The following is a 25,724-nucleotide window of genomic DNA, read 5'->3' on the forward strand; positions in this document are numbered from 1 at the left end:
GGGAAATCAGAGAGGTTCTTACATTTCCGAATGCTCTCCCTGCCACCCTCCTTGAGATAAGAGAAGGTTTGGGGAACCTGGCAATACAATGCTGCGATTTTGCCAAGCAGGGACACTAGCTGGTCAATATTCAGTAAAAGCCGGCAAGCACAGAAGATATCCAGGTCACTTTAGCTGAGCGTTCGGTGGAACCTATCCAGGTAAAAACGCAGGGACCAATCCCTTCCATAACTTAGTGACAGAGAAGGAGCCAATCCCCGCTCATTACCGCCCTGGATGAAGGAATATTACGAGCTGAGTGGGGGGACCTCTGCTCCTTTCCGCAGGGCTTCCAGGGTGCTGCTTTCAGGGGTTTTGGCTGGGCCTCATTTTTTTTTTTTTTTTGTAAGGTAGAAGGGATGGGGTGGGTGGCAGTGTAAATTGTGGCTGCTCATCCTGCACTACATTTGGGGGTTGTGAGGGAGAGCCGCTCAGCTCATGCTGCCTTTTAAAAAATAACTTGGGGAGGAGCGGACACCCTCCAGCACCACCTCTTATCCGGCTTCATTTTTTTGTGGGAGATGAGGTGCCCAGAAAAATATTTAGCTGGTGAATTAGGGGAGAAATATTCAAATCAAATTTTGCCAAAGGTTCAGCAGACCAAACCCTTGAAATATTGACCCCTGGGGGCCGGCCCGCTGGCTCGGTGATAACTGCCATGGAGAAGACTCGTATTCAGTCTCCAGGCCTGGCTTCTGCTCTCCGGGTTGGTGGTGGAAGCTGTAGAGAGAGCGAGATAGTACGCACGGCCCCCTCAGGGAAAGAGTCCCCAGCCATCATGGTCACACCTACTGCAGGGGCCAGACTCCAGGTAGCCCAAGCAGCGGGGACTAGCACTTTCACTGCAATGGCTGGCGCTCAGTGCACCGTAGTCCAATAAGTGCCGGCTCCAGCTGAGCTGAAAGCCCCAAAGGAGCAGGAAAAAAAATAATAAATTATCGGTCAGCTGGCACCGCAGGGCCTGCAATGAGGCTAAGCCTTTGCACTCCGGTTACCCACCATCTTTTGAGCTTAGACGCCACTCTTAACTCCAGATGTATTCATTTGGCATCAACGATCAGAAGGTCTCTGTGCTCGGCGGGTTCCTACGATGCACGGTTGCTATGGCAATTATTCATTATTGTGGAACAACAGAACAATTGCGAGATTAAAATTCAGAGAGATATTGCACTGTGTGCATATTAATGACGCTACCTTGAGTACCTCGTCTGCCTGTGCAAGCTTTGCTTTTCTCCCCAGAATCCCTGCAGCTGGGCACACTGGGTGCACTTAACAGCAGCTGCTTCACTGCCCTTCACCTGCTTTCTCGTCATCACTGGACACAGTTCAGTCCCGATCCGGGTACCTGCCCAGACCACACGGTGTTCGTCTCCAAGCCCATCCCCCTTGTTTACATCACCCTAACGTTGTCCACGAGGGCATTTCCAGTGCTGGAGACGGCAGTGACCAATGTCGCCCCCTGCAGGCACGGGGGGTGCCAGGCTTACCTGAATCAGCTGGAGATTTGCTGCGGCGCAGGGGAGCAGGGCTTTTGGCAGAGCTCTTCTGACCGGAATGGGCTGGTTTGGCAGTCGGCGGAGCTGACTTCATCACTCGGCACTCTGTGATATCAGGAAACAAACACAGCTGTAATCCATGGATGCGAAGGGAGAACAGTGCGAATTAACACAGCCGGAGCGGTGCATGCACGGAACATGGAACACGGAACATGGAACAGACTCTGCATGGAGCCCAGAGAGGCAAACACAGTAACAGAAGCTTGGGACAGGCACAGGCGCAGGAAAGTGAGGGCAAAGCTGGAGATCCAATGGTCCACAGCACAGATTCCCAACCTTTACTATGTCACTGCTCTCCCACCCCTGACATCACCTTCCCTCCCCCCTCCCAGTCACACCGTCACCATTCCCTGCTCTCCCACCCCTAACATCACCTTCCCTCCCCCCTCCCAGTCACACCATCACCATTCCCTGCTCTCCCACCCCTAACATCACCTTCCCTCCCCCCTCCCAGTCACACCATCACCATTCCCTGCTCTCCCACCCCTAACATCACCTTCCCTCCCCCCTCCCAGTCACACCATCACCATCCCTGCTCTCCCACCCCTAACATCACCTTCCCTCCCCCCTCCCAGTCAAACCAATCACCATTCCTGCTCTCCCACCCCCGTCACCTTCCCTCCCCCCTCCCAGTACACACCATCACCATTCCCTGCTCTCCACCCCTAATATCACCTTCCCTCCCCCCTCCCAGTCACACCATCACCATTCCCTGCCTCTCCCACCCCTAACATCACCTTCCCTCCCCCCTCCCAGTCACACCATCACCATTCCCTGCTCTCCCACCCCTAACATCACCTTCCCCCCCCCCTCCCCGTCACACCATCACCATTCCCTGCTCTCCCACCCCTAACATCACCTTCCCTCCCCCCCTCCCAGTCACACCATCACCATTCCCTGCTCTCCACCCCCAACATCACCTTCCCTCCCCCCTCCCAGTCACACCATCACCATTCCCTGCTCTCCCACCCCCGACGTCACCTTCCCTCCCCCCTCCCAGTCCACACCCATCACCATTCCCTGCTCTCCCACCCCCGACGTCACCTTCCCTCCCCCCTCCCAGTCACACCATCACCATTCCCTGCTCTCCCACCCCCAACGTCACCTTCCCTCCCCCCTCCCAGTCACACCATCACCATTCCCTGCTCTCCCACCCCTAACATCACCTTCCCTCCCCCCTCCCAGTCACACCATCACCTTTCCTGCTCTCCCACTCCCGACGTCACCTTCCCTCCCCCCTCCCAGTCACACCATCACAATTCCCTGCTCTCCCACCCCCGACGTCACCTTCCCTCCCCCTCCCAGTCACACCATCACCATTCCCTGCTCTCCCACCCCTGACATCACCTTCCCTCCCCCCTCCCAGTCACACCATCACCATTCCCTGCTCTCCCACCCCCGACATCACCTTCCCTCCCCCCCTCCCAGTCACACCATCACATTCCCTGCTCTCCCACCCCCGATGTCACCTTCCCTCCCCCTCCCAGTCACACCATCACCATTCCCTGCTCTCCCACCCCCGTCACCTTCCCTCCCCCCTCCCAGTCACACCATCACCATTCCCTGCTCTCCCACCCCTAACATCACCTTCCCTCCCCCCTCCCAGTCACACCATCACCATTCCCTGCTCTCCCACTCCCGACGTCACCTTCCCTCCCCCCTCCCAGTCACACCATCACCATTCCCTGCTCTCCCACCCCCGACGTCACCTTCCCTCCCCCTCCCAGTCACACCATCACCATTCCCTGCTCTCCCACCCCTGTCATTACCTCCCTCCTCCCCCCTCAGATCTGGACAATTATTTGCTTGTTGTAAACCAGAGGAAGAGGAAAACAACACGGGTGCAACTTCATCCTGTGCTGTTGCACAGATATTAGGCTCCTCCTTGACTCCAAGCTGCAAATTTCTCAGTCAGGACCTACTGATTAGAGTCAGACTAAACCCAGTAATAACCACTAACCTCCTCGGGACTGCTGAATACCCCACAGCTTGATTCTCCAGTTGGGAAACTGGACAAGGACCATGGACAGATTGAACACGTTTGTATTATTTTCCATGCAAGGAGATCTCTGAAAACGTTATTAAATGACATTTTCCCCTCTGGCTCTCGGCAGGACAGCCAGACAGAACTCGCTTTCCTCTCAGACACCGCTCTTCGCCCCTAGGTCAGAGAGTGATGAGATTGTGCCAGAGATACTGCAGGCCCTAAGTGCAGATAATGACAGCTTGAAATGAGATAATTTTCCTGTTCCGCTGGCATTTTTAAATCCCATATCACTAATTGAGCGAATGCGGACTCATGGGTGAGTGCTCCCTCTTTGTGGTAAATCTCAGTTATAATAAAGTCTTGTCCAGCCCTCTCACCCCAAAATAATATTTCTGCTCTGTGTTAGAGCAGCCATGTTGTGTTGTAGCAAGTTCTTGTTATAGTTTATTGTCTCCCAGTCTCTTTGCTGGAAGGAGAAATCAGTGTATTAGTAAGAATGCACACAATTTCATGGCTATTGTTTCTATTCGTTTCTGTGGTGTAGGGGAGGGGGATTTCTATTCGTTTCTGTGGTGTGGGGGAGGGCGACATACAAGACACAACAGTGACAGCATTGGGTTTTTTAAAAATTAGTTGAATTTAGTAAATGCTTTGGTGTTCACGGAAGACTAATAGCACTTTTTAGCACTGAGGATCTTGAGACCTCTTAGGTCTAAATATTCAAACCCCAGCCACACTATTTTCAGGAGACAATGTCTTAAAAATAGGTTTGCCTTGCACTCACAATAACAGGAGTAAACCTCACTCTTAAGTTGGGGAGTGCTGGCTGTGATCTCAGTCTCTCAGATTTTTTTGTTAATGCTCTTCTTAATGTGTCAGGGGTAGTGTGTGGACGTGTGAGCCCTTTGTGCTGCTAAATGGAAAGCCCCTGAGGCCTACACCAGACGCTGGAAGACGCACCCTGTAGTGGTACTGTCTGGAGCTTCACCTATACCAGCCGCTTCCTTCGCAGGTTGAGCCTTTGGGTTCTGGCAGCCAGCGGGACTTAGGCGGGTCCCTAGGGTGGAGAGGATAACTGGAGTCCAGAGACACACCGAGGTCAGGGCAGGCAATAGACTGACGGAGTCAGAGACAGGCCAAGGTCGGAGCATGCAGCTAGCAAGAGGGGTCAGGTCCAAGGGGGCAGGCAATCGTGGTCCTGTCCAAGCAAGAGGTTCAGATCCGGAGAGTCAAGCCAAGGGGGGACAAAAACACAGTGAAGACACTGAACAAGGCAAGGGAGGACAAGGCAAGGCTGGAGGACAAGATCGGATTCAGGAGCGCAAGAGAACGGGAAGTAGGAATAGGCAAGCGACATGTACTGTTAGGCAGTAGACCCATTGCTGAGCCAAAGCAATGCTGCAGAGTCATTGATTAAGTAGCCCGGTCGGGCTAATGTCATCGGGAGGCACCACTCAGCATTTCCCACTGCGGGGCCTATACTATGCATACACACGCGTGTGCATGCCCCCCCTAAGGGAAGACGGCAGCCTGGCTACATCAGCGCCAGTCAGTAGCATGCGGGAATGGCGGCGTTCTGCCACGACAGGAGGCCTCCAGCAGCGTCAGCCAGCAGAGCCGCCAAATGTAACACAATGCTTGCCCCGTGCCAAAGAGAGCTTCCTTCTGGATTCTTGCAAGGTGTATTCCTTGCAGGCAACCTGTTGTGCTGTGCTTGGAGGCTCTTTCTGATCAGCCTGCTGGCTCTCTCTTGTTCTGCACACTTTCTTGGTCTCTGATGGCATCTCCTGGCACTTGATCTTCTCTCTCCATACCATTTGGAGCTGTTTTCGGGGGCTTGGGGGACCAGAAGGAGGAAGGAATTGAGCAAGCAGGCCTGCAAGTTTTGTTTTTGGGTTTTTTTAATTAGAATCGCTACTTAATTGGTTTATTCTTTGAATACAGCAGGTTACTGTTAAAGTTATCTAGCCACGCCTTGAGCTATTTGGCTAACTCCTCTCCACCCTGGAATGCCCCAGTAATGCCTCTCACGTGTCCAGATAATGATTTATCTGGGTAAAATTTGTCCACATAAGTGCCAATAATATTCAAAGCTTGGCCTTTACCTGGATAACTAAAACATTATGCAGAATATCAAGCTTATAGTGTTCATATGGTTTCCAGTGGACAGCCCATGCTACTTTATTGTACTTCTCTGTATGCATCCCAGCTGTAATTTCATCCACAGTGGCTTGCAACTTTATAAGACTTCATCCAGAGCCAATGAAATGCTCTTAGAAATTTGTCGTCCGAGCTCATCGGGTATTGTCGCTGCAGATTCGTCTTTGTCCGCTGTGGCAGCCATTTTTTTTGAGTCTTGTAGCTTAGCTTTTCCTCGAGCATACCATGAGGTCTTAAGAGGGCACACCAGCAACACAGACTTACCGTCTAGCTCACAACTCCAAACTTCAGGCAGAGGAAATACATTGAGAAAAGTGGGCACTTCACAATGTGGATGACATCACCAGAGGCTCAGTCATGTCACTTTCATCAGGATGGATGCTAATCCTTCTTCTCCCAAAAACTCTTTGAGCGGGAACCTTTCTACTTTGCAGGTAACTGTTGCACAAGCAGTGACCACTACAACCTGTCACGTTTGGCTGAACGTGGGGCTGTCCCGCGGCTGGCCTCACTCACCCTGTGCTCCACAATGCTTCCTCCTCCTCCTCCCCGGTGCCCTTTGGCGGGAAAGGCTCCGCTGCGCCCTCCGATGATGTCACAAGCCGGCTCCACTTAAGCGCCACCGAGGCAGTGGCTCAGCACCTCAGCTACAGGTTCTCCTGCCTTCCCGCAGCATGTGCTGTTCCTTACTTCGTTCCAGCTTGCCCAGTGTTGCCGCCTGCCTGCCTGCCTCGCCCTGTTCCTGCTTTGCCCTGCCTTCTCCCTCCGTGGAATGACTTCACGTCTTCTGACCTTTGCCTGGGACCGGTACCACTTGATCTCTGCCTGGCCTGTCCACTGCTTGGACTCTCTAACCACTTGCCTCACGCCTGGTCTGACCACCGTCTGTTTTCTGACCTTGACTGCCAGCCTCAGAACCCAAGGGCTCAACCTGCAGGGGGAAGAGGTTGGTGCAAGTGAAGCTCAGATCTGGATCCTGTCCAAGCAACTCTGCCTCCTGTTGGAAAAACCCAGCTGGATCACCAGTTGGGCAGTGCTAAGCTCCCTGCAGCACAAGGGCGCATGGACCATGACACAATTGTGTGCATTGAAGTCACTTTATAAACCGTAATGACAGAGCCAGGTAAACCACAAACCATCAGGGCACTATGGTCAAGAGTCTGACCAAACTACGGATTGTAAGGCCTTAAACCAGAGCAAAACAAAACCTATCCAAAATAACCCCTCCGTTCTGCACACATCATCTCTGTATAATTCTTATGTTGATCCACCAAAGTATCAGAGCCTCTAATCCCCTGCCAAATTTTCTTTTTCCAAACAGAGCCAGAGAGAGGATATTTAGAGGGAAATAATCTAGGAACGTAGAATGGAAAGGTGGATGGGGAGGAGAGCAAGAGAGGATTTAGAAGGAAAGGACAGGAGGAATACAGGCATAAATGGGGAGAGAAACAGCCGGAGACTAGTAGTGAGGGGGAGAGTGAAGCTGTAGGAGGAGAGAACCGAAGGTAAGGAGGAGAGAAAAAGAGCTGAGGGAGCAGGCAGTAGAGATCAAAAGAGGGGAGACTGGGAGGATCCACAGAGATCCAGGAAGGAGAGACAGTGGGGAGATAAAGAGGACAACGGTTGGAGCTGGGAGACTGCAAAAGGAAGAGCCCAAGGGGGAAAAAGCCAAAGGCGGGTGCCAGAGAGGAATAACTGAGGGGCAGAGATGATGATGGGAGGAGAGAGAGAGCTTTAGCAAGAGAGAAAAGCTTTGATTGATGGAGGGAGGGAGCCAGAGAGGGAAGTTGTATGAGTGGAAGAGAGAAAGGGGATGGCGAGATCTACTGAGGAGGAGGTGAGCGAGAAGAGGCAACAGAAGTGGCACCCAGGGAGGGGTGGGCTAAGATGGGGGGCTAAGAGAAGGAAATGAGAAGGTGGAACGGCTTGAGAAGGTGGTGATGATGATGATGATGGAGTGGAGAGATCTGGAGGCAGAGAAGCAAGAAACGGACCAGATGAAAGGGAAAGTGATGTCAGAGAGGAAGGAGGGATGAAGAAGACCACAAGAGTGAAAAGTAAAGCATGGAAGAGGAGTTAGGAGGAGAAAGACACAATGAGGAAACATTCCCTGCACAACAATGGGAGAAACAGGATTCCATTTTTAGGCTGGAAATGTGGGGTTCTAGCGAGTGGCTGTGGGCTGCGGCAGCTTTTATTGATTGCCACTACATAAAAGTTATTAAATGTGGAGTTTTAAGAACACATATAGGGGGGGTCAAAGTCCTGGAGGCTTGTTGTTGTTGTGGTGGCGGTGAATGGGGTGAGGGAAGATTTTTTTTTTTTTGGGGGGGGGGGGGGAGGGTCCTGGCTGGATTTCTTCTACATCTGGAAGAAGGTCATCAAGCGATGTCCACCCTACCCTGCGTCATCCCAAACGAAGCATCCCAAGTGCTCTTATCTAAAAAAGAAGCCCAGGAAGATATCACATGCCTGCTCTTAGCTTCCAGCTCCTCTCTCTCTCTGCTGGCAGCAAGAGTCCATCAGGAAGCGAGACAAGAGCCACAGCAGCGTCCTCCTAAGCTCCTGCTGGCAAGCTGGCAAGACAAATATTTCCCTATGTACAATGCCCTTCATCCGAAAAGAACCCTAAACCTGTTTTCTTGGCTTTTGCACAAAGTGTAAGCGATGTTCCGATTAGAAAGACATGCATGTTTTAATAGTATAGAGCGGCATATTATAAATAGCTCCATACACCAGCACAGCAGTTTCGGGTAACTGAAATATCCTGCAGCTCACGCAGTTGGCGACATTGTTAGACAGTCTGGCTTAAAAAAAAAATGCCTGGATTCCAGGCCCACACAGTTTGGGTCCAAATCAAGTCCGTGGTACCCATCGCTCCAAGCATTCACCACGGATCCCTGGAGCTCCATAAACAGCAGCCTCTCGACACAATGTAAACAGTACCCAGGTCGCTGAAAAACTACTCAGCAAAAACAAAAAAAATTGTAACTTGACTGTAGAGGATTTTTTCCCCCCCTCTCTAGTTTAAGATCTCACTTCTCTAGCTGATAATATTTTCTTCTTGCTGTCTACTTTCAGCACATGGAACCCGTATGATCCACTGCAAGAGGATTTAGAAGCCCTGCCCTTTGCTCGGAGGACTGTGAGCGGTGACTCTAAGGGTTTGGAGGGGAGGTCTGGAAACGTCATGCCAGGCTATGAAAGGAGCCCCAGCGTCTTCAGCCCCTCGAGTCACCATCCTGTTAGTAAGGCAGTGAACGGGGCTTGGATCCTGTCCTGGTGAAGCAGATGGAGGTACCTAACGAGCGTAAAGGAAAGAAATCCGACGTCCCCAATTAATCAATAGCTTGGGCACGGCTGGTAAACAGGCAACTCCTTTCATTTCTAATGCTTTTCACCGAAGCCTACATGGACTGATTCAAGTGGAAAACTCATACATGAGAAAAAGAGGCCATAAAATAAAATCTACACAGGCAAGGCATAATTGCAAAACGTCTGCGTTCGGTCATTTTGAGTAACCCAACAATGGAAAGAATGGAGCAGAAACTGCCTGGGGAAACCGATGCATCTCCGTGGCACTTTCCAGTGATTGCTGTGCCGTAAGAGGGAGCAATCAAATCCAACCTTACCGTTTTCATCCAAGGAAAAATCATCTTGTGCGTAGCGGAATTTTTCTGGACCGCAGGCAATGAAGACGTCATCTTCGCCAAAGAAATCGTGAAGACAGGACACCTTGGGAGAGAAGAGAAACGCTGCCGTTATTAATTGCTGAACAGCTTGACGTGATGCTAGCGTGGACGTCCTTCGCCTGGGAATAACAACATCACAGTCAACATGCTTTTTGGTTAATCTGAGAGCAGACAGTATCTGACGCATGGCATTAAGATGCGCAAAGCTGGACATACGGGACATCTGGGATACGGACAAACCTACAACTGGGGCTTGCAGCTGAAGAAAGGGAACTAGCGTGGTCTTGAAAGCTTATGTACAACATGTGAAGCTGAATTCCTGGGGACACCGGTCCAAATATCTGAATTCAACAACGGAAACAAAACAGGAAATGTCCTATTTTGACATTTCCTATTTTGTTTTCAAAATGAAAGAAAAGCAAATATATATATATATTTTTTTAAGAAGCAGATGCTGCATTACAAAAAAAAAAAAAAAAAAGGCTAAAAATGCCACTGGGGCTGATTCCTTTCTCCTGCCCTCAAACCCACTTAATTGAAGGGCTCCCTCTGGCCCCCAGAACCCCTCTGAACTCAACCCACTTGTCCAAGACAGGTCTTGCAGGCCATTAGCAGGTAACAGCACTGGCCTTGGTCTGACCGGCGGCCATTTTGAAAAGCAGGAAGTGCTGAGCAGGAGGGACTGGGGATCGCTTCTGCCACTGGAAGACACTTAATGGGGTAAGACCTGGCTTGGAAAGGTGGGAGAGAGGTCAGAGGGGTCCTGGGAGCTAGAGGGGGCCCCTTTAATTAAGCAGGTTGGGTGAGTGGGGAGAGAGGATCCTTTTGTTTTTCTGGGGGGAGGGGGGTTGTTTCATTTTGGCTTAAATGAAACAAAAGAAAAAAAAAATGAACTGAAAAAAAAAAATCCCAAAATGAAAACCAAAACAAACTAATTTTTTTTTTTAATTTTCACACCTCTAATTCTTATGTCGGTCCTATGGAAGGCTGCGGAGCTTACAACATGAGCTGGGAGGAGAAAGATTTTTTAGAGCGTGCCGGGTAGCGGGAGGAAAACAGACACTCGTAGATTGAGCATCCATTTTCCCAACCAGCTTGACAGTCACCTCTCCGGTTTGCCCAATGCCTCAGAGGCGGCTAGGGACGCACATTTGTCCCCAGCGCCTCCTTTTTAGCGCAACCCCTCATTTTAATATTGGATCTCAAGCCCAGGAGAGGTGGCTGGGCACGTGTTAGGAAGATGGGCACTCAACATAAGAACATAAGAACCTGCCATACTGGGTCAGACCAAGGGTCCATCAAGCCCAGCATCCTGTCTCCAACAGAGGCCAATCCAGGCCATAAGAACCTGGCAAGTACCCAAAAACTAAATCTATTCCATGTAACCATTGCTAATGGCAGTGGCTATTCTCTAAGTGAACTTAATAGCAGGTAATGGACTTCTCCTCCAAGGACTTATCCACTGAGCGCCCGTTTTCTGTGTACATTTATTGTATCGGCCCCCTTCATGAGCTCCTCCCTGTAACCTGAAGAGCGAGCAGGAACCACAACCTAGTGCCGAAGGGGTTTAAATGCTGACAGTGCTCTACTTGCCTGGTTCCACAATGAGTGCTGGGGATGCCAAAAGAAGGGCAAAGTGGTCTTAAGTGGAAACGCAAGCAAGCAGGTTTGCCCGGCAGGCTGAGACGGTAGATTTGACCCTCAGCTTGGTCTATCGGGCAGGCTGTAAGTTCTGTATGAACTGGAAGCCCTTGCGGCAGCACAGGCACTCGCGTAGCTGGGTCTGACCAGCACTAGTATTGCTGGTGATTTAATTCATTCAAGAGCTTTGTGTTAGACACAGCAAAGGTGGGGAATCTCGTACACTCTTCCTCCTAAGATGGTGGCGAACAATGGAGGAATATCTTCCAAGAAGGAGCAGTCACGCGCTGTGCCTGGTAGCTGGGATATATCCTTAGCAATGGGCAGACTGGAGGGGCTAATTGGTCTTTTTCTGCTGTCATCTACTCTGTCACTATGTAAAAAAAAACAACCCTATGGAATCAAACCCTATGGAACCTCTAATTAACACCTGCCAAACCCAACAGGTATAAGTAACATAATTGGAAACAATTTTCTTTCACTCTCTATCCTCTGAGGATTCTGCGAATAATCATTTCCTCTACCAACCCTTCACCATCTCTTAAATCTAAGTAAGTGGGGACATGTAATATTTGCCTTCAGCACTGCTTTTGCGTGGCTCCATTTTTACCCCACTTACATTCAATAATTAGTCTGGCACAGCGTGCAAACCTCAGAGAACGGAAGCGTCTACCAAGGATTACTCCCCAGAGAAGTCTGGAGAATCTTCTGCATCATTAAGCCCTGCTAAATGTTTCATTGCATTACCAGCAATGAACTTCCGAAGGCCTGGGGAGGAAGAACTGACAACGGACCATGAGTGCAAGAAGCAGCCTGCTCACTTTGAAAATGACAGGGTCTGTGGGTCAGGTCTCTTCTTCAGAGCTTCTCGCCAGGTCTAGCTTTTTTTTGTTGGTCCTTTCGAAGTTAAAAAAAAACCAACAAAAAAAAAATACGTAATCACAACTTGTAAAGACTCCAGTTTTCTAGAGGACTAATACACCTCCTAGAGCTCCATGCTACAGGACTGATGTCATCGCCATTACTTCGCACAAGGGTTAGGACGTTAAACTATTTTAAGGCAGAATTACATTTAGAGATGGACTTTTCTCACCAGCTACAATGAACGCCAAAGAAGAGTCTCGTTTAGCAAAGTACTGGATGCATTTGCTTGGCGGATATTTTACTCGGATTACAGGATAGAGATCTAAAGCCCTGTGTGAGTGTTTTTGGAGTTACTTGCACAAAACCCGATATCTGGATAGTTCTACCCCTCCCCTCCCCCCCGCGCATGACTGCAATCATTTTGTGCGGAAAAGTTATTGTGCGCACGCAAAATTTATCCAGATGAAAAGAAGGCATCGCTGGAGACGCTCCAGTGAGAAGTCTAAACTTTAGCCAGACAGCACCCAGTAGGAGCTAAAGTTGCGCCTGTGAGCCTGCCCTATGGTCATCCGGGTAACTTTACCAGGGCATATTCAGCGGCAGATACCCCCACTCACCGGCTCTCTGAATGCTGACCCTCGCAGCTTTCTTCCTTTGCATCACCAGCGTCTTCCCCCTCCTCTAACAGGAGCATTAGGTGGGTACCGGACAGCTCAAGGTCCATATTCAGTAAGGCGGTGAGCGGACAACGTCTCCGGCTCATGGCTTGCCGATATGGGCCTCTGTGACCCGGCAGGACTCCAGCCTGCTGTTCGTGTGCGGCCTTAATTCCACTGAAAACATAAATGTTGCTTATTTCAACAGGGACCCCAACCCCCTATCGTCTTTCAAATTCTGGCTTGTAATCAGAGACTTACAAGCCAAGCAAAAGAAGGTTTGGAAAGCACCATTTGCTCTTCAGATTTTCGCTGGGTGGGAGATGAAATGCGTGTCCCCCGTCTAATAAATATAGCAATGGTCCCAGGCCATGGCGGATGATTCACCCCTGGAGATCCAGCACGGCCTCCTGTACGTCAGGCCCACAATCTCCGCTGGGCTTCACAGGGGCTTTTAAAGGAACAGAAGATTGAGTGACAGCAAAATGGATGATATCTAAAATGGCAGGCAGCATAATTATCTGAAAGGAGCCCGAGCATTTCCCTGCTGAAATAACAGCACTGCTTTACAATTCCATCACGTCCACTCGCCGCCGGATTGCGGGGCACCATTCACTCGGCCATGATCCCGGCAGCATTTCCCCAGGGATCCCCCCTAAGGCGAAAGGGTCGGAGTCTTGCCCTTCCCCCTCCCCCATCCTATGAGACAATCCGGAGGAGAGGAAATCTGATAAGGAGACAACGAGCTGCTGTTTCCAGACACCAAGAAACTCTTCCTAAAGGAATAAACGCAAGATGAGGCTGATGGCAGTGCTCTGTGCACCGCAGTCACCAGATCCTTCATAGAAATCCTCCTGCTGATTGCATGCCTTAATGTGTTGTTAAATCATTTTAACCTATTGGGATTGTTTTGTCTTTAGCTTCCTCTCCCCGATCCTCCCCACCTGGTTATGCACAACCTCGATTCTCAGTTTAGGAAAGGCAGCCACCTCATGTTGCCAAGATTCGGATGCTGCTGTCTCCAGGGCAAGCTCCTCCATACAGCCTCTCTAGTGATTGGATGTCACCATAAAATCACTTTTGTTCCCCCCTCCCCATGCAAGAGGCTTTCCACAAGGTACAAATCAAACCCAAGCCTTACGCCTGCCTGGCGCCGACCACAAAGAAGCTGACATCGGCAAAATGGTATCCTCCATCCATTCCACTGCGTTAGAGCATTACCTGCATGTTTCCCCTCGATTCCCCCGCGTAGTTACAGGCATTAAAAATGAAAATGTCAACAATGGACTCAGGAAACGTCCAAGAACAAGCTCTGCTGTTTTAGTGCCGTACGATGGACGCAACGGCCGTCGTCGTGCGGAAGCTGCGTATAAATCAGACACTCTTCATCATTAAGTAAAGCAACCCATCTCCCAGTCCCCATTCCCCCCCCCCCACCCCCTTTTGTAATATATTTTTCTCAGCATGAAAAGAGACCGAGGAAAGACGTCTGGGGCAGGGGAAGTCAAAAAGCAGTCAACACCCGAAAAAGGGGCTGGCTCGGTGGCTCGGCGGCAGCGCTGTGCACTGCCATGTGGGAGACTCGGGCTGAAATCCTGGGCTCTGTCTTCCATGCCCCAGGCAGGCTGGAGCCGGGAATGTTGCAGAGGCGGCGCTCACATTCCCCTGGCGGGGATGGGAATTAATAGTCATTGTTGCATTGGCGACATCTAGAGGTTGGTCCTGTAATTGCAGGGTTCCGGCAGGAGTCTCGAACAAGGACGATGGGCTGCAAGGACTGATTTGGGAGAGAGATGTAAAATAAAGGGTTAAAAAATTCGAGTAGCTGCAAATGAAGGTTTATGTGGCCAGGGCGACCCTTGGGGGGGGGGGGGGGGGTAAACAGGGGCGGCTGCCCTGGGTCCCGCACTGAGGGAAAGACACTGTACCATCATGGCAGCCCCATCCCCAAGAAAATACATTTCCTGTCAGCTTGGGGCTGGAGCTATGCACGTCTGGGTGCTCCCAGGCCCCCACCACAGTTAATTTACCCCAGGCTCCATCAGCCCTGCAAGGCACCATAGCCCCCACCGAGGCAGGCTCCCGTTTTATTTATTAAAAACAATTTATAAGCTGCACAAATCCAAACCTCTCAACAGTGTACAGAGACGCCTAAAAGCACTGACGAGAAAAACACCGCGATCAAAGAAACCAACATGACATCGGAACAGCTCTACAAGGATAAGGAGGGGACCCCGGAAGGACCTCGCATGCGATCGAGGCCCCGTTATCACAGGTACCAGAATTACTGGGGCCGCCTGAAGAACAAGCACCGGTGACGCAGAAAGAATACTGAAAGGAGCCGGGCTGTAAACATGGTAAGTGGTTACCTGCTTAAAACCTGTCTAAAGGTTTGAGCTGGGAGCCTGCCCCACTCCCCAAAATAAATGGAATTCTGCGAGGTATGGAAAATGCTGGGGGGATCAGTACAGGCCCCCCGCCCGGCCCCGCTCTGCATTAGCTCGTCACGCTGCAATCTCCATGATAAACTTGTCTCTTGCTGGCCGGGCCAAGCGACTGAGCAGCTCTGTTTCAGTTTGCCGCCTGCGACGGTTCCCAACGCCCACCCCCCCCCCCCCCCCCCCCCCCCTAGGCGCCTCCTGCCCCGTCTTTGCTGGAACACGGACAGGAGACGCCAGAAACCAGTTCTCCTTCCATCTCAAGATGCTTCTCGTGCCCCGTGATCACCATCTAAGTCCCTCACAGCCGTCAGATAATTTAATGCCTCTTGCAAATCCACTGCTGTCAACTGACTGGAAGGAAGAGAAAGATGGGAGCCGGCACTTATTGAAAAGAAAGGAGCTACACGTCACTGTTTAATCTGTATTTAACCACAGAAATGGACAATATAATGGTCAATGATGTCTGTGGCTGCTCTGTAAGACACGTTGAGAGAGAGACCATTTTTCCACAGACTCGTGAATACCCCTTTTCTCTGTTTTTACATTATGATGATGAAGGCAGCCGGAACAGCCTGATATCTCAGCGGGAAACCTGGGTTTGCTTCGGGAGCCCAGCTCTTCTGTTTCTTGGTGCCAGCCTGGGGCTTTAGATGCTGCAGAGGCAGCACTCACAGTCCCCCTAGCGGGGAGGAAAGGTCTCACGTATCACAAAACGGTGACACCTACCCGCCGCGCCCGGAGCACACGTGCATCAGGACGCTGGAGAGCGCCGCGCCCGGAGCACACGTGCATCAGGACGCTGGAGAGCGCCGCGCCCGGAGCACACGTGCATCAGGACGCTGGAGAGCGCCGCGCCCGGAGCACACGTGCATCAGGACGCTGGAGAGCGCCGCGCCCGGAGCACACGTGCATCAGGACGCTGGAGAGCGCCGCGCCCGGAGCACACGTGCATCAGGACGCTGGAGAGCGCCGCGCCATGCTCTGGGGCCAAGACCTGTACCAGGAGGGAAACAGGAGGAGGCCGGGCGTGTTTACAGTCCCAGGGAAACTCCGGAGCGGGCTGTGAACGAAGGCTCATAAAAGCTGCCAGAAATCCTATCATTGTTAAACCGGGAGGGAGATCACCCAGGGTCGTGGGATTTCTTGCGATTGTCAGTAATTCACCATTGCAAATGGATCTTCCACACCACGTTTTCAGTGGCTTCATTTTTCATTCTCATTATCCGTGCCCTTCTGAACGACTGCTCGGGGGCACGATACAACAAACGATAAAGCACACCACAGAATATCCGATTCACGTGACCAGCACACAGCCTCTTACCTTTTACATTTACCTGTGCACTGCCACCTGGAAAAAAATCAAACTGTACACATTAAATACTCGATCAGCTTTTACATAAAAGATGCTTCCACTCAACCCACCAGAAATCGAAGAAAGGCTGAAGGAAACGGGTAATAAGACACCTGGGGAAAAAAAAATGACCTCACGTTGCAACCATCCGAACCCGCACCTTTCTGCCCACACCTCAAAGCGCAACTTCTCTGCGCAAGATTTACTGCAGCAAAGAGTTCTGCGCACAGGAAATGCGCATCCCTAAACGGGAGGTACTGCTTAGCGCCCTCGTGTGGAGATCCCATGCAAATGAGGGCAGTAGGCAGTGCTCCCCAATGCAGAGAGAGAGAGAGAGACTGCATCTGGCCAGCGCACCTTTCTTAGTGCTTGGTTGGGGCTGGAGTTAGGTTTCTATTGCTACTGCGATGGCACTTAAAATCCTCAAAAAAGTAAAAAAAAAAGTAATAAGAAACAGAAATCTGGCTTCCCGCTTCCCCGGATAAATCCATATTTATTATGCGGATAGGTGGCCTCAGTGGCTACCAGGAACACACTGGGCCTGTCAGGGATGCCTCCGTTTCCAGATAAAAAGTGCGGGGTCAGCCTGTGCCAATCGCAGTTTACATTCAGCGTGCTTTTTAAAATTCCTGATGCATTTGTACCGCCATCAGCTTTACTGCATCAGGAGCTCGATATTCAGAGCTCATTCAGCGCCATTTAGCCGGACAAGTAGGACTTATAGGGCTGAGTAGCGGCCGCTGAATTTGCCCCTTACGACGCGTCACTCAGCGCCCACCGCGTTGCTACATAAGACACTGATCCAGCTAAAAACGTAGCCACATAAGTTGTGGGCATGCAGTGGGTGAACCGGGCCAGAATGAGTTAGCAGCATAACTTATCCGGCCGACTAACAATATTCAGAGTTAGCCGCGCCCGATAGCAGGCCTAGACTTAGCCAGTTAGAACTAATCCGGCTTCATCGTGCCGCTGAATATACATCGTAACTTAGCCGAGTAAGTTACTTAACCGGACAGCTCTGAATATCGGGCCCCACAACTTAAAAAAAAAAAATTAATAATGTAATCTGGCCATTAAAAAATGTGCATTGAAATCCAGCGCAGGGATTACTGCCTGGGCCCCCGTGAAGTAAATCCTCATGAGCTAGGAAGTGGGGGTGAACCAAGGTAAACAGCAATTCCCCTGCTAGCTCGGCGCATGGGCCCCGCTGCTGATTATAGCCTGGGAGTCATCCATTAGATGAGCGACCCTGCAATTGCATGCAGAACTACCCCGCCCAGGGAAGGGATCGGGCCTGCTCCTGCTGGCGGTGCTCCAGTCTAACTCGTCCGGTGAAGGAGCGATTTCCTGCTTGGCCCAGCACAATCCCTCAGCTCTTTAACTGACGGGCTGCGATATCGTCTTCTCTTTCTAGCAGGGGGGGGGGGGGCAGGTAACCAACCGTGACGGCGGAGGACAAAAAAATCCATCACCCGCCAAACATCCTCATCCTTGTAATGAACGCGCTCCGCTGCAAATAAAGGTAAAATCCGCCATCTGATGGACGCACGACCAAGGAATTAAAAAAAGAGCACCCTTGATTTCTTTGCGGCCGAGCGCGCCTGCGTTTCGACGGCGAGTAGCGAGGCAGAAGAAAGCGACTTACCCCGGCCGACTGGCAGTCTGGTTCCCGTCCGGCGGGAAGCGCACGGGGGCTTCTACGGTGCCCGTCCGGACTGAGAAGAGGCTGCTCCCAGGGCATGGGCCAAGCTTGGGAAACTTAACCCGCACCAACTGGATTTTCGTTGTTTACCAGCAACAAATCTGACCCCAGGAGAAAAGGCCGAAACTATCTAGTTTTATCTTTGGAAATGAGGCGGGCTCTTTGAAAAAAAAAACAACCCCTCCTTCTGCCCCGTGATGTGGATTTGAGCAGAAGGGGACAAAGTGTTGCCTTCCCCTGAGAACATCGTTTTGGGCTTTTATCTTGTGAAATTCTCCGCTGAACCCCCTACTAAACAAAAAAACGACAAGGGACAGAGCAGGAGAGGCATCTTTGTGTCAGCCAGAAAGCCTGAGACAAACGAGAGCCGCGACGCAGCTTTTACTGTAAGTTTAGACTTCAGAGCCAGCAGCGGCACAATTCATCCGGGCTCCAATATCCTAAAGCCCATGCAAGACTTGTCCTTGCCATCAAGTTAGGCCCTGATGACCTCACAGGTGGAATGCGGGCAGACTGGGCCTGGCCATGTCGGGTTTTCAGTCATTTTTTTTACTCTCTCACATTACCCTAGCCCCTCCTTGCTAGCGCGACCCCCTAATTTGCCTATTGCATTAAGAAAGCGGGTGCTGAAAAGCCGGCGCCCGCTTTCCGAAAAAATCATTGAAACGAGACACTGGCTGACAGAAAGTAAGGGGTAGCTCCCATGTTGTGAGTACAGGAAAAACTAGTAATACCTCCAGCCCCGGTGTGCAGGTACGGGCCATGAATACATCGATGATCCCGAAAGCCAGACGTGTCTGGGACACCCAGAAGGCTGAAGCTGCATCTGCCTCCTCCACGCCGGTCCTGGATCAGATGTCAGAGCCCGGGCCAGAGACTCTCTCCTCTGTCCGATAAACCTGCCTGCTGCAGGTGCTCTGGCAGTAGCGGGGGCTGATGCAGCTGAAGGAGGCGTCCGGGCTGCAGGGTATATTGCAACCCTGGGGGGGGGGGGAGGGGGGCATAAGCCAGGAGGATCCACTGGAGCAGACGGCACCGAGGCACGTGCACCTGCCGTCCTCGGGCAGGAGACACTCTGTACTGCCCTCCCCCCCTGAACAGCGCTAGGGGTGCAAAGCACCCACAGACATTTCCAGCTGCTTTTACAGTAGCAGGTTCAGATCTGAAACTTTGATCTACGGGGGGGCGTTCCTGTCGGAGCCCGTCCTCAACCCTCCCCACCCCTGGGAACACCTCCTCCCAGCCAGATTGCGGGTTGAAAGGTTTCGACCTTGCTAAATTGCTATTTACCTGGATAAAGAACTTTGAAAATTGCCCTCTAAAAACACCTGGGACTGGATGTGTATAAAAATGATTCTCCGTGTGTGCATTAGGGCAGAACAAAAGATTTACAGTGATTAGGACAGAGCAGAGCATTGGCAGACAAAGACCCCGGTGGGCTCCTGTTATTGACCGAGGGCTGCAGGAAGGCTACAGGTTTTTCCATCGCTCAATCAAGAGTTTTTATTCCAAAAATAACCAATGTTTTGTTCTCCCCTTAGGTACAGGGGTACACAGCGGAGCAGCACGTTCAGTTCAGCCAGCCCTGGCCATGTCTGTGTTTCCTATTCAGCTGTCTTGTCTACATTATGCCCAGATAAAAATGTCACCCTTTACCCTGGTAGTGTGCAGTTATCTGGTGCCAGCGCTATCACAGCCGTCTGCTAAACTGCATCCCTGAATCTTATGCAAGGGATCTGGCTGTCCTTCCCGGGCAGGGGTCCTTTCATGGGTTTGCATGTCGCAGTGGCGGTCCTGTCACCCCGGCTGGTGGCTTCCCACCAATACTCGATGAGCGGCGAGCAGTGCTCTCTCCCGTAACTTCCTTCTCTTTTCGCCTTTCATCAGGTTACGTTCAAGACACTAAAAATCTTAAATGGCATAAAACAAGAATTCCGTTCCAATTCTGTTCATGCTTATTGATTCTGTGTCTTTAATTTGAATGTAACACTGTAAACCGCCCCGAGCAATCTTTCTTTTTGTACGGTGCGGTATATAAAACTTTTACATAAATAAGAAATGTAAAAAAAAAAAAAAGGAAATCAATTCAGCTCTTCTCTATCATATATAAACCCACAACGAAGAGAGGTCAATACGCCATGCGTCATTAATCCTCAGAAAAACAAATGTGTCCAAAAGCAATATTCAGCAGAGAGAGAGCGGAGTAGGCAGGGACAGACACCACAGTCATTTCATTCGCTCCGCTTTTAAAAAAGCAGGTACCTAATTGATTCTTTCTGTATTTGCCCGCAATATGCATTGTATTGTCTCAGTGGCAGCCCAAGGAAGTAAATCCTAAAAGGGATATTCAACCTATTCCAGATAAGCAAGGGCAGCTCAAGGCAATCTGCTGCCTGAGGCAAGGGATGAGTTACCCTCACCCCCCCCCCCCCCAAAACGAATGGTGCAGATCAAATCACCAAAAGGGCCACGGGTGAGTTTCCTATGGAGCCGGGCTCTTTTGATGATTTGAAATGCCGGGGCCAGGGGATTTGTAAATAGAGAGAGCGTCCGTGATAATATTTCCAGGAAGCTGCAAGCCTGTCACACTTTGAGAACCTTATACCACACACCTCTCATCCTCCCCCACCCTGGGGAAGCGGGAGATGGGCGAACGGTGAAGGTCTGTGCAAGGGTATTAGGTGCTCTAGGCAAACCTTACAGCCTTGCACCTCCCCACTCACAAGAATTGTGCATTTCTAACAACAAATTTTACATTAAAAAAAAGGACATTCCAAGCACAGTCTGCTGAGATAAAAATATCACTTACAACATGTACATTATATTTACATGCACTGCTGTGGTGCCAACAAGGAAACCCTGCAAAAAAGATACTTGTAGTCTATATTGTTTAATCTGCTCTGAACAATGAGTTGGAAGCAATAGAATACAAAGCTTTTACATCAAATAAATAAATATAGTTCTATTGTAAAGTGCATGGGGTTTGACCTTGACTCTCAGAAAGCCAGGAATATAATAGAAACATAGAAACATAGAAACATAGAAATGACGGCAGAAGAAGACCAACCGGTCCATCCAGTCTGCCCAGCAAGCTTCACACATTTGTTCTCATACTTAACTGTTTCTCTTGGCTCTTAGTAATCTTATGTTCTAATTCCCTTTTCACCCCCACCATTAATGTAGAGAGCAGTGCTGGAGCTGCTTCCAAGTGAAATATTAAGTTTGATTAGTTGGGTAAGCGGCAGCATAGCTCTCTGCCATGAAGCAGAGGGCAATGCTGGAAATGTGTGAAGTATCAGTTTTTCTTTTCCCCTGTCATTGAAGCAAGGAGTCATGCCGGACATGCACCGAAAGTGAAGAATGCCTTGAAAGTCACATTAACTATCATCAAATATTGAAAAGCCTAATAATTGGTAATACCTATAAGCCCATGAACCCATCCCTGTTTTTTTTTCTTTTTTTCTTTTCTTTTTTTTAATTGGGAGATGGATGCCCTTCATCCTTCTACTCTGTGAAGGTGGACACCTACCACCGGCCACTGGCATCCCGCTCCGTTAATGCCTCTGTGGCTACTGCCGCTCCATGCAGTGTTTTACTACCTGCTCTTTATATGCGTCCTCTAGAACTGATGGATCCCATCCCTGGGTTTTTTTATTATTTATTTAATTAGGAGATGACAGCCCTCCATCCTTCCGCTCCGTGAAGGTGGACACCTACCACTGGCCACTGGCATCCCGCTCCGTGAATGCCTCTGTGGCTACTGCCGCTCTGTGCAGTATTTTACTACCTGCTCTTTATATGGACACCTACCACTGGCCACTGGCATCCCGCTCCGTGAATGCCTCTGTGGCTACTGCCGCTCCGTGCAGTATTTTACTACCTGCTCTTTATATGTGTCCTCTAGACCTGATGGATCCCATCCCTGTTTTGTTTTTTGTTTTTGTTTTTTATTTAATTGGGAGATGACAGCCCTACATCCTTCCGCTCCATGAAGGTGGACACCTACCACTGGCCACTGGCATCCCGCTCCGTGAATGCCTCTGTGGCTACTGCCGCTCCGTGCAGTATTTTACTACCTGCTCTTTATATGCGTCCTCTGGACCTGATGGATCCACAATATTTATCCCATGCCCCTTGAAGTGCTTCACAGTTTTGGACTTCACCACTTCCTCCGGAAGGGCATTCCAGGCATCCACCACTCTCTCCGTGAAGAAATTCTTCCTGACATTGGTTCTTAGTCTTCCTCCTTGGAGCCTCAGCTCGTGACCTCTGGTTCTGCTGATTTTTTTTCTGTTGGAAAAGGTTTGTCATTGTCTTTGGATCGTTAAAGTTTTTTCAAGTATCTGAAAGTTTGAATCATATCACCCCTGCTCCTCCTTTCCTCCAGGGTGTACATATTTAGATTCTTCAATCTCTCCTCGTATGTCAACCGATGAAGACCCTCCACCTTCCTGGTCGCCCTTCTCTGTACCGCCTCCAACTTGTCCTTGTCTCTTTGTAGATACGGTCTCCAGAACTGAACACAGTACTCCAGGTGAGGCCTCACCAAGGACCTGTACAAGGGGATTATCACTTCCCTTTTCTTACTCGATATTCCTCTCTCTATGCATCCCAGCATTCTTCTGGCTTTTGCAATCGCCTTGTCGCATTGTTTCGCCGACTTCATATCATTAGACACTATCACCCCAAGGTCTCTCTCCTGCTCCGTGCACATCAGCCTTTCCCCCCCCATCGAATACAGTTCATTCGGATTTCCACTCCCCAAATGCATGACTTTGCACTTCTTGGCATTGAATTTCAGCTGCCATATCTTCGACCACTCTTCCAGCTTCCTTAAATCCCGTCTCATTCTCTCCACTCCTTCCGGCGTGTCCACTCTGTTGCAGATCTTAGTGTCGTCCGCAAAAAGACAAACCTTACCTTCTATCCCGTCCGCAATGTCGCTCACAAAGATATTGAACAGGACCGGTCCCAACACCGATCCTTGCGGTACACCACTTAAAACCGCTCTCTCTTCAGAGAAAGTTCCATTTACCATCACGCATTGTCTTCTGTCCGTCAACCAGTTTGCAATCCAGGTCACCACTTCGGCACTCACTCCCAAGCTTTTTGTTTTATTCACCAGTCTCCTGTGCGGAACCGTATCAAAAGCTTTGCTGAAATCCAAGTAGATGACATCTAGCGCTCTTCCTTGATCCAATTCCTTGGTTACCCAGTCGAAAAAGTCAATCAGATTTGTCTGACAGGATCTTCCCCTGGTGAATCCATGCTGCCTCTGGTCCATCAATTCTCCGGACTGTAGATATTTCACTATTCTCTCTTTCAACAGTGACTCCATTACTTTTCCCACCACCGAAGTGAGGCTAACCGGTCTGTAGTTACCAGCCTCTTCTCTGTTCCCACTCTTGTGAAGCGGGACCACCACCGCTCTTCTCCAATCACTCGGCACCACTCCCGTTTCTAGGGATCTATTGAACAGGTCACACAGCGGACCCGCCAGCACATCTCTGAGCTCCCTCAGAATCCTTGGATGAATCCCATCAGGCCCCATGGCTTTGTCCACTTTCAGATTCTTTAGCTCTTCCCATACATTTTTCTACTGTAAAATGATTTTCATCTATTCCACTACCCTCCAGCTTCTTGTGTAGAAATGGTCCTTCTCCAGGGTCTTCTTTAGTGAATACAGAGCTGAAGTATTCATTTAATATTTCTGCCATTTCTTCGTCTCTCTCCACACATTGATCATTTCCACCTTTCAATTTCACTATACCACTATGGACTTTTCTCTTTTCGCTGATGTATCTGAAAAATGTTTTGTCACCATTTTTTATCTCCTTGGCAATCCTCTCTTCCGCTTGACTTTTTGCCAACTTGATTAATTTCTTCGTCTCCCTCAGTTGAATCAAATATTCTTCTTTGTGCTCCTCCCTTTGGGATCTTTTATATTTTTTGAATGCTGTTCTTTTAGCTTTAATTTTGTCAGCCACCTCGTTTGAGAACCAGATAGGTTTCATTTTCCTTTTGCTTTTCTTTACATTTCTAACATAAAGAGTAGTTGCCTTGGTGATTGCTCCTTTTAGATTGATCCACTGCTGATCCACATCTCTCTCATTCTCCCATCCATTTAGTTCTTCCTCTAGGTACTTCCCCATTTCCTCAAAGTCTGTGTTTTTGAATTGTAAAACTCGGGTCTTTGTGGTTCTTTTCCCTATTCTTTTAGTGATATTAAACCATATTGTTTGATGATCACTGGTGCTGAGGTGGGTGCCCACCTCGACATCAGAGACATTATCTGCATTAGTGAACTACAAACTACAATATAATAAATACAATATAATAAACATCCCATATCAAAACTGCCCTAGCTGCCAGCACCAAAACAGAAACAACCCTATCTATGAAAATGCAACACAACAAATATTACACCAGGCCCTAAAACACCAATACACCACCCGTTAGGAAAACAGAACAAGCCTGGCTGCTATAGATTCCTACACAGAACTTACACTCTAGCAGAATACCTCACCTCGGTCACACACCAGAATAGACAGACAGACAGACCCTCAGAATAAAGAGACCATAAAGTATAAACAGAAATGTGCAGACAAAAACTGAACTGGAAAAGTCAAAAAGCCAGATTCCGTATGCAGTACAACAATGGAAAAACAAACACTGCCAACCCTCATAAAACAAAAGTAGGAAACATAAAACAATCAATCATAATAGTGAAACCACACTGACAAAACAAATAAATATGACAAAACAGCTGAAGAAAAGAACAACATCCTTTAATTAAACTCATATAATCAGTTTTAAAAGGTTCTTAAAAACAAAATAAATAACATCCAATAATAATAAAAACCAATAAGTATTTTAAAAATTCCCAGCTTTCCATATCTAGGAACTTTTGATTTCTAGTCACCCTGAGATTGTTATGGATTAATGGAGGAAGGGGGCCGTACTCCAACACTGCCCATCTCTTATCACACTCACACAGTCTCTCTCACACATGCTCTCTCTCTCTCTCTCACACATATACCAATCTCTCTCTCACTTACTCATGCTCCCCATTCTCCCCCTGCGGAAGGCACAAGTGGCAGCAGCCTCTATCTTCAGGCGACTGGACTCTTTCCTCCCAGGGCAAAGGCCGATGCTGCTCGCTTCCTCTGACCATGCAGGGCGATGCTGATTCTGCCCCTTCTGACCACAGTGATGGCAGTTCCTTCTTTCCACCTCTGCAGGCCCAGACGACACAATTTCCTCTTCTGGGGCCCCCAAGCAGAAGAGATGAACAAAGAAGCACAATCGCTGCAGTTCTATCACCCCCAAAATTGTGGCACTCTAATCAGCCATCTAAACCATCTTGTGCTTCCTGGCCCTGCACTCTCTCCCATACATTTTATTTATTTTATTTATTTATTGTTTTTGTTATACCGAGTTTCATGATAGGCATCACATCAACCCGGTTTACAAATAACAAGGAGTGTAAAGCATAACGTAACGTAAAAAACAATATTTTCAATAAGAACCTTGAACTTTAAATACAGTGAATCAGAAAAAGGGAGAGGGAAAGTTACAAAAAACAAGGAAAATAAACTTGGGATGGAAGGGGAGAAATTGTATGTATGTATGTAT

The 25,724-nt window shown here is 49.4% G+C and overlaps 1 protein-coding gene across 1 annotated transcript in view; it reads right to left on the reverse strand.

Moving 5' to 3' along the window:
* DCX (doublecortin) overlaps window positions 1-25,724 on the reverse strand; it is a 112,885-nt gene that overhangs the window by 26,914 nt on the left and 60,247 nt on the right. The window contains exons 4-5 of the mRNA XM_029607636.1: window positions 9,375-9,477; window positions 1,527-1,640 (exon numbers count right to left, since the gene is read on the reverse strand). Coding sequence (XP_029463496.1) covers window positions 1,527-1,640; window positions 9,375-9,477 — 217 coding nt within the window. The remainder of the gene's footprint in view (window positions 1-1,526; window positions 1,641-9,374; window positions 9,478-25,724) is intronic.

Source organism: Rhinatrema bivittatum, chromosome 6, assembly GCF_901001135.1.
Source record: "Rhinatrema bivittatum chromosome 6, aRhiBiv1.1, whole genome shotgun sequence".
NCBI classification, from domain to species: domain Eukaryota; kingdom Metazoa; phylum Chordata; class Amphibia; order Gymnophiona; family Rhinatrematidae; genus Rhinatrema; species Rhinatrema bivittatum.